Source organism: Cornus florida, unplaced genomic scaffold (genome assembly GCF_030987335.1).
Source record: "Cornus florida cultivar Cherokee Brave unplaced genomic scaffold, ASM3098733v1 CherokeeBrave_3.0.0_Hap2_Chr04, whole genome shotgun sequence".
Taxonomy (NCBI): Eukaryota; Viridiplantae; Streptophyta; class Magnoliopsida; order Cornales; family Cornaceae; genus Cornus; species Cornus florida.
In genome coordinates this window covers 48,042,747-48,051,533 of record NW_026775574.1, presented here as the reverse complement: position 1 = coordinate 48,051,533, position 8,787 = coordinate 48,042,747, and the positions used below count along the sequence as shown (strand labels likewise).

The following is an 8,787-nucleotide window of genomic DNA, read 5'->3' as shown; positions in this document are numbered from 1 at the left end:
TCTCGCCAGATTTAATGGCGTCAAAACTTACTGTTCTTTACCGACGTGTGGGACGATTAAAGTTCACCCAAAACCCAAAACTATTGGGTATGATGATGGACGACGGCGTAAGTACCATCTCCGGCGGTGACGTTGCCAAAGAGAATCACGGCGTTGTATTTGCAATGGAGCTCACATGTTTTCCAGCACTGAGTCTATCCACGGTGATAGGTTCAGCAGCGGTGACTTCATGAAGAAGATAATCGATGAGACAATCTCTTCTTGGCCGGCGACGGTCCATGGCAAACACGTTGCGATGCCTGGCAGTATGAACCATGAATCATGTTCGTTCCTTGGTTGGTCAGTGCCCATTAAAAAATGGGTTTGCATGTTGATGGTTGGGTGGATGCTACAACATCATGCATAGATCGGCTCACGCAGTTCCTAGAAGCTCGCCAACTTTTGGTCTTTCTTCACCAACGTTCTCAAAAGATCAGTTTTGAAACTTACGCAAAATGGCAAAGCCCAAAACTGTTAGGTACACGTACGAGTAATGGAAAATGGTGGGAGCATCGTCTCCGGTGACGTCGTCGCCGGTGGGGGTGACAGTGTTGATGCTTGCAATGAAAACTTGCATGTTTCTTGGGCGGCAAGTATGATCCACACTTTGTCATTTTTCCTATGGGACTTGCTTTTATTTTGAGACAGACGTGAAGCTGCTGCATAGTTCATTTCTCTCTCTCTCTTTTGGATTAAATGGATATTTTTGAAGCTTGAGCAGGTTGGACGCTTCAATATGGCCTAGGTACAAATGGCCATTGTAAATAAGAAATGAAATTGTACACTTCTCTTTTCTTGTTAATATTTGGATTCAATTATCCATACATTAAAGGCAAAATTAGCTTTAATTGGTCCCGGGCCGAACACAAAAAACTGGCCTAAATAAATACAACTCTACAAAAATTCGGTATGAACCCATTTTCATAGAGTTGGGGGGCAGTTGTTAACACCTAAAATATAATTCGAGGCAATCATGCCACGTGGTCAAAAATTACAAGGTCCGATCATCAGGGCAAAAGATTAATTTCTAATCATGGTGATCCGATTTAAGGCTGAGAATGAAGAAGAGTGGAATTTTTAGGCCATTAAGACTGATATGAGGTTTTGAGCTCATAACAGGCTATGATTGAGAGTCTCAGTCACTATGGTTATGACTCTCAGTTACTATGGTCATGATCATGAGTTTTAGGCCAAACCTTTTCAGTCATTATGATCATAAGAGTCTCAGTCTCATGATCATGAGTCTTAGGCCAAAGCCTTCTCAGTCATCTTGGTCATGAGAGTCTCAGTCATCTTGGTCATGAGAGTCTCAGTCTCATGGTCATAAGTTTTAGGCCAAAACCCTTCTCGGTCGCTATGGTTATGAGAGTCTCAGTCATCATGATCATGAGTCTTAGGCCAAAATACTCTCAGTCATAACTTTCTCAATCACAATGGTCATGGTCAGGAGACCCTCAGTTATAATGGTCACAATCCAAAGTCTCTCCAAAGACTCATAACTAGCCATGATCAAGAGTCTCGATCGTTATTTCTCTCGGTCACAATGATCATAAGACTCTTGGTTATAATGGTCATGATCATGAATCTTAACCAAGATTTCTAGTCACTATGGCCATGATCAAGACTTATGACCAAATATGGTCATGATCAGTGGTCTCGGGTCATTATCACTTGAGGAATCTTTGGGGTAATTCAAATGAAGACCGGTTGTGAATCCCAATGTTTCAAGAACCCAACAAGTCAGGTCTAGAAGTTTGAAGAAAGCTTGAAATAGAAAATGACAACTTGACAATGTCAGAAGTTTAGAACTACAGATGGAAGGTTCTCACCAAGATCTGATGAGGGAAGTCAGGATTGTCAGTAATCAGATGACTCCAGGCTAATGTACAAATCAAGCCAGACATGACAGGTGCAGAGAGCTGAAAATGGCTTGAAGACCAAAATCATCAAGCATGAAAGAATAGGCACCATTTAGTCAAAAATACCATGTCAGACATACTTGTATCTGCCTATAGAGGGATGTGCAAGTTAGTCAACCTTTCCAGCTGGTGGTTAGGAAAAGTCACTTTCAGCTTACAACCAATCAATTTCTAGAGAAACGGTTGAAAGGGACAACACCAGGTGGAAGCCTCTATAAATACCCACTCAAGCATCACAAGGAAGAGGTCCAAGACCATTTCTAAAGTTCAACCTTTAGCATTCATATCACTTAGCATTTAGCTTTTATCTCATCAAGTTCAGTTTATCACTTAGCTTTTATTTCAGCAAGTTCAGCTTAGCACTATCAGTTTGGTACTTAGTTATTTTTCAGCATTCAATACTTTAGTTTCCATTTCAATCAAGAGTTTGTAATTCATTCATCATTGTAATCAGTCAAGTTCAATGAAGAAAGGTTTGCAGATTCAGGTATATTTATTGTTCAGTTTAAGTTGCTTCTAATTGATACTCATCTTAAATGTTTAAAGTCCTTTCTTAAAGGCAATAGCAACCTTAAGGAGAGGGTCATTCCTACTTTCCAACTTTCGCCTGAATCACCTTAGGTCGGTGACCCGACCCAATAGGAATAGTTTGGCAAGAAATATTCGAGTCCATCAGGACTCTGGCACGCCCGCGTTCTAGGTCAGCCATTCATTGGCTAGCGACCTCAGACCACTTTGTGAGCCAAACATATATATATATATATATATCAGCATGAAAAGAAAAAAGAGAAATCAATAGACTGATGAAAAATCAAACAATTAAAATAGAGATTCATAATTTAATTCTGTGCCTAGGTTACCTAAGGGTTTACTCACTCGGGCCACTCCAACCTTTTACCACGTTATTGACAATATGTATATATATACATATATATATCAGCATGAAAAGAAAAAAGAGAAATCAATGGACTGATGAAAAATCAGACAAGTTTAATAGAGATTCATAATTTAAGTCTGTGCCTAGGTTACCAAGGGTTTACTCACTCAGGCCACTCCAACCTTTTACAACGTTACTGACATGAGAATGATAAGTGCCTTTTATAGACAAATATATAAACAAGTACAAATTTATCAATAAAGCAATTTGCTCAAAGCTCACAACTCATTTAAAAAATTCAAACCTTTTTGGACATTCATGCAATGTTCTTGTCATAACTACTCACCATAGATTCCTCGTTCAATTCAAAAACAATTCCATAAGATAGTTATGGAAAAAATGATATATAACTTAACTATTTTTTTTATCACTTTCTTATTTAAATGGTAAGACATGGACCTTATAATAAAAATGATAATTAATTACCGTTCAGCATGATTGAAGATGATTTAAACAATTGACTAGAAAGTGGCCATGAGTGTGAAACTTTCATAATGCATTAAAATGGATAAACTAAATGATTTTTTTATTTTATTTTTTATGGTAGAATACGGGTGTCCTAATCGTAAACACGTATCAACAACCATTGAAAGTCGAATAAGTTTGTACAATCACTGATCTAATGACTAAGCTCACCTGAGACCACCCTCACAACAAAATTTCCTTTTCACATGCTGTCGCACATCAGCCAGGGAAGAGTAATAAATGAACTGGACAAAACGTTTTTATCTTTTCCTTATCATATAATTTGTTATTTACTTCAACAAAATATTAGCCACATAAACAATAAATTTTTATTTTATTTTTCTTTGCATAAATAGTAATTGACAGCAAAATAGATATTAACTATTGATGGTGCACTAAGATCAAAATGAGAAACGTCTTAGTTCAAAGAAGAGCAATAAAAATGTGACTGGGAGAGCTGTATTTTTTATCCTGTCGGTATAACATGACAATATACAGTTTTATCGTTTTATCAGTACTGTTTTTTTCGTGCAAAATGATTTTGGTGCACAGAACCATGCATACTTGGGCCTATAAATAGCAACCCTAGCGAGGCTGAAATCTGCATAAACGGTCTATCACAAGCTTGTGAGTGTTGTGGTTTATTCAACCATATATTCTAGCTTTCTTTTCTTATTTTCTTACTTGTATGAAAATCTTTTGAATTTTTTTATTTTTTATTTTTTAATAAATTTGGTAAGATTAATATTTTATTCGATTTATTTCGTCTAAGTTTTCAGTAGATTCTTTCTTTTGATTTTTAAAACACAGTTCATTAGGTACGTATAAGTTTTTTTTATTTTGTTTTTCTCTAGAGCAAGTCAACAAATCTAGTGGGAGTGCTCTCACTTAATAAGAAAATTTCAAAATGTTAATTTAGATTTTCACCTTAATATAGTTTCTGATTATCTGAATTTGCAGATACAAGTACAAACATATATGGCTTTGGACATGAGCAAAATTATCAGGTTTTCTCTACGTACTTGTCAATATTTCATTTAAAATAATCTCTTATTAGGAACTGCAATTGTCTCTTCGTGCTCAAATAGAGAAAGAAGTTATAATTATACTTATAAGCGTGGATTGATGGTAATGGGAGGGAAAAAAAAAAGTATATATTTGGAGGAAACAAACCTGTTTGGTTCAGTTTTTTTATTCTTCAAAAGTTGGAAAAAAAAAAAGAAAAAAAAAAAAGGGTTTGGCTAACGGTTTCTATGTTGAAAATTGTTTTATGCAAACTCGATTAAAAAAATAAATAAAATTTTCAAAGAACCATTTTTATATTATGTTGAAAACAGTTTTTTGAATTCTTGAGTGCTATTTTGAGAAAACTAAGTCAAACTATTTCGTTCCTTTCTTTTATCTCTATAATTTTTTCAAATTACAGTTTATGACTTTTTCTCTTATAATTAATATTATCTTTTCTTTTCCACTCTCTTTTTTTAATATAGAGAAAAATGACTCTATCATCATGGTAATATTAAAAATATGACTACTAACCCTTAGTGCAATTTTTCGGATTGCAGACCTTTGAATGAGACAGCTGTGGACGAAATTGATACAATTGAGAGGATTAAAACAGGGTTTATGCAATTCAAGATCAACGAATTCGAGTATGTTAATATAAAATTATTTGTCTACATCTATTACAACATGTTCTATTCAGCCAACTAATTGTCTAGTCCTATAAAGAACTTTGATCATCTGATTTTCTCTATTTTGGATAAATTGTATTACCTAATTGCCTGAGGATCTGGTTGAGTTTTGCAGCAAACATCGAGAATATTACAATGAACTTGCAGAAGGCCAGAGCCCCAAGGTAAATGCATGTTTTGTTCTCGAGGGTCGAGTGCAGAAAATACTTTTAAAGTATGCTTACAGATATTACCCTTCACGTACAAAAAATATTCCTAAAGTTTCAATTTGATACAAATAGGCCACTCTAACAAATTTAAACCCCTAAAGTTTCAATTTGGTGCAAATAGGCCACTTGACAAATTTAAACCCCAAGTTGACTAAAGTATCCTCACTGAACCATTTTATAAAATATATAAAAATAAATAAATTTATAAAATGACCGAAAAAGTCACTATTGGAGGATGCCCCTCACATGCAAAAAGCACTCCTAAAGTTTCAATCTGGTGCAAATAAGTTCCTCTCACAAATTTAAACTATAAGTTGACTAAATTACCCTTACTGAACCTTTTTATAAAGTATATACAAATAAATAATTTTATAAAATGATTGAAAATAACACAATTGGAGGACGCCGTCGTAAAGATAAAAATTTAAAATAAAAATAAAATTATAAAAGAAAAGTAAAGTAAAGATAAAAATATAAAATAAAAATGAAAATAAAGTGTAAACTAAAGGAAACAAATTTGCTCTAAACTCCGAAAACTAATGCACACTGATATTGGATTTTTTTTTTTTTTTTTTGTTTAACAGTGTTGCTACGAAAAAAATAAATAAATAAAGAAAAACAAATTTTAGTAGAAAATAGTAAACTGAATTCTCAAAAAATTCAAATCTTTGATCTACAAATTCTCAAAGGTTAAAAAAAAAAAATGTTTAGAGATATATATAGAGAAAAAAGTTTTTTTTTAACAAAAAAACAAATATAATGTGTACATAACACCCTATCCTAGAGATTAGTAGCATGTATACCCCTTTAGACATTTTCGGAAGAGTTAAAGGACAAAACGGGTATTACAATACTAAGTTATGTCAAATGGGGTATTTTTGCACAATGTGAAAAGATTACGGGTGTTTTTACATACTTTTTCAAATATGGGGTAAAAGTACTATGTGGAGTATACTTTAGGGGTGTTTTCTTCACTTGTTCATAAACTTAAACTCTAGGATAACCTAAACTTTTCGAGTTGATGGTAGTTAACGTACATTGTATCTGAGCAGACACATTCTGAGTTCAAATCTCATTATGAACCTCTAACAAATAAAAGTAAAACAATTTCTTTTTTTAATAAATACTAGATGGTGGTTAACACCGTGCATTTCTAATGACTAATTTTTTAAAATTTGGTATGAATATTTCTATTGCAGTTTTTGGTGTTTGCATGCTCGGACTCGAGAGTCTGCCCTTCTCATATCCTAAACTTCCGACCAGGGGAAGCCTTTATGTCACGGAATATTGCTAATTTGGTCCCTGCATTTAACCAGGTTTTCAAATAGTCCAAAAATAAGATTATTAAAGTTGATTCAATCATTTATATTTTTAGTTCCCCTTTATCTACTTTATATTGTCTTACAACACACGTCGATATTGTGGGAATGTTTATCTACTGCACAGGTTAGATATTCTGGAGTTGGTGCAGTCATTGAATATGCAGTCGCAGTTCTTAAGGTCACTTTTCTATTCTTCTTCCAAAATTCCAAACAATAATTTAAAAAAAAAATTTCCTCTTTTTATATATTTTCACATTTGTTCTAGAGGAATAACCAAGTCTCTTAATATAATGAAAATTTTATAGGTGGAGATTATTCTGGTCACAGGGCACAGTTGTTGTGGTGGAATTAAGGGTCTCATGTCTCTTCCCAGTGATGGAACAACTTCTAAGTAAGGATACGTATATTTTTCCAATAATAGTTGCAACTTCATGCATGTGTATTTATTATTATTTTTTTTCCTTCTTTTTTTTTTTCCACATTTTTAATTACCAAAAAAAAAAATACTTGTTCTTTCCATTTGGACATTTTTCTTATTGACCTTTTAATTCAGTTCATATTTTCATTCTGAATAACATTTTTTTTTTTTTTTTGGGTATGTTTGATTGTGATGTGTGCAGTGACTTTGTAGATGACTGGGTCAAAATTGGTTTACCCGCCAAGGCCAAGGTGACATCAGAGCATAGCGATTTACTACCGGAGGAACAATGCAAGATTTGTGAAAGGGTAACTCTCAATTTTACCAAACATACTTATGCTGATTTGATGACAAAATCTGTTAGCAAATATTCAGTGACGGATCAGAGATTTATATAAAAAGGGGCGGTCTTACAAAACAAAAATATACATTAGGGAATCATTAGAAATTTAGTGGAGGCATTTTTAATATTTTCACAAAATTTAAAGAATAAAAATTTTAGTGGGGCCAACTAACCCCTGACAGCTGAGCCCTAAATGGGTCGATGTCTGCCAAATAAACTATTAGTAAAGAAAGATTAAAAAGAAAATATGATTTATTTATAAACCATTTTTACACAAACCCTTTTCAAACCCAATAGCAGCATTGGATTTCAAACGAGTCTAGGGTGTTTAAAAGTAAAAATAAAATGATACTGATTGTGTCTGTGAATATGAAATATGCAGGAGGCAGTGAATTTGTCATTGGTGAACCTATTAACATATCCATATGTGAGAGATGGAGTAGCTAACAAAACTCTACAATTGATGGGTGGACACTATGATTTTGTCAACGGAACTTTTAGCCTCTGGGGTCTCGACTTCGGCTTCAAACCCCCTCTCGACTTCGGCTTCCCCTTAATCTGCCCTATGAAAATTTAAGTTTTGACCATTATATGTCGAGACTTAAATTTCCTACTTTCTCTCTTTAAAAATGTGTGCTGTGTGTTGCTATGAGCAATAATAATCGATATTGAATAAGACAGAACACCTCTTGTGTGCTTCTGTCATATTTTGGTATTTCATTGTAGTTTGTTGTGTATTAACTTCCTTTTGGGAGAAGATAATATTTAAGTCTTTATGACTCTCGTGAATTGGAAATACTTTATCTTCCTTGTAGCATTATAGCATCAGCAGAAAATAAACATGACGTGCTTTATTATTGAATCACTTTCTACAAAACCATGAGGTGCTTTATTATTACTTCTATTTTAGAGTTGTGATTAATTTGATAACTTATTGCAGGTAAGTGGTATAATTATTGTCCAATAAGAAATTAGATTTTAAAAACTTTGTGAATAGAGATGGGTTTGGGTAGAGAGGTAGACAGAGAAATAAATAATTGTAGAGAGAGAGAAAAAGTGAGTTGTGATTGTGGAAGAGAAAAAAATATGTAATCAAATTTTGAAGTAAAGATAGTCATTCTTCATCCAAGGATGGAGCCAGGATGTAAGGTAAGGAGGGGGCAAAAATGAATTTTGGGAGGCAATAGTGCATATTTTTAGTAATTTTAGGAGTGCCAAATGTAATATTTCATGAATATATTACTAAAAATAAATAAATTATAAGGGTAGATTGCTAAAAGAAAATTTCTATTGCCTTCAATGTAGATCCGTCACTGTCTTCGCCCATGGGCGTAGGCAATTTGCCTAAACACTTAAATCTCGGTTTGCTTGTGCTTTTATCTCTTCCATTTGCCAATTGTGTATGTGAAATCTTAATAAGATATTACCCTATGTTTAACGT

At 33.6% G+C, this 8,787-nt stretch overlaps 1 protein-coding gene across 1 annotated transcript; it reads left to right on the top strand.

The window, feature by feature from the left end:
- The first annotated feature begins 3,953 nt into the window (after nucleotides 1–3,953).
- LOC132303223 (carbonic anhydrase 2-like) lies at nucleotides 3,954–8,160 on the top strand. Its single transcript, XM_059800391.1, has 9 exons — nucleotides 3,954–3,987; nucleotides 4,321–4,367; nucleotides 4,926–5,012; nucleotides 5,170–5,218; nucleotides 6,463–6,579; nucleotides 6,710–6,763; nucleotides 6,891–6,976; nucleotides 7,206–7,311; nucleotides 7,729–8,160. Exons 2-9 carry the CDS (start codon nucleotides 4,339–4,341, stop codon nucleotides 7,921–7,923), a joined length of 723 nt encoding a protein of 240 aa, XP_059656374.1. The 5' UTR covers nucleotides 3,954–3,987; nucleotides 4,321–4,338; the 3' UTR covers nucleotides 7,924–8,160.
- Nucleotides 8,161–8,787: the final 627 nt, after the last annotated feature.

Bases quoted from the DNA above. Each gene is read 5' to 3' on its own strand.
- LOC132303223 (XM_059800391.1), top strand. From the start codon at position 4,339: ATGGCTTTGGACATGAGCAAAATTATCAG. The intron at 5,219-6,462 runs GTAAATGCATGT...TTTCTATTGCAG, and splicing joins CAGAAGGCCAGAGCCCCAAG to TTTTTGGTGTTTGCATGCTC. The intron at 7,312-7,728 runs GTAACTCTCAAT...TGAAATATGCAG, and splicing joins AATGCAAGATTTGTGAAAGG to GAGGCAGTGAATTTGTCATT.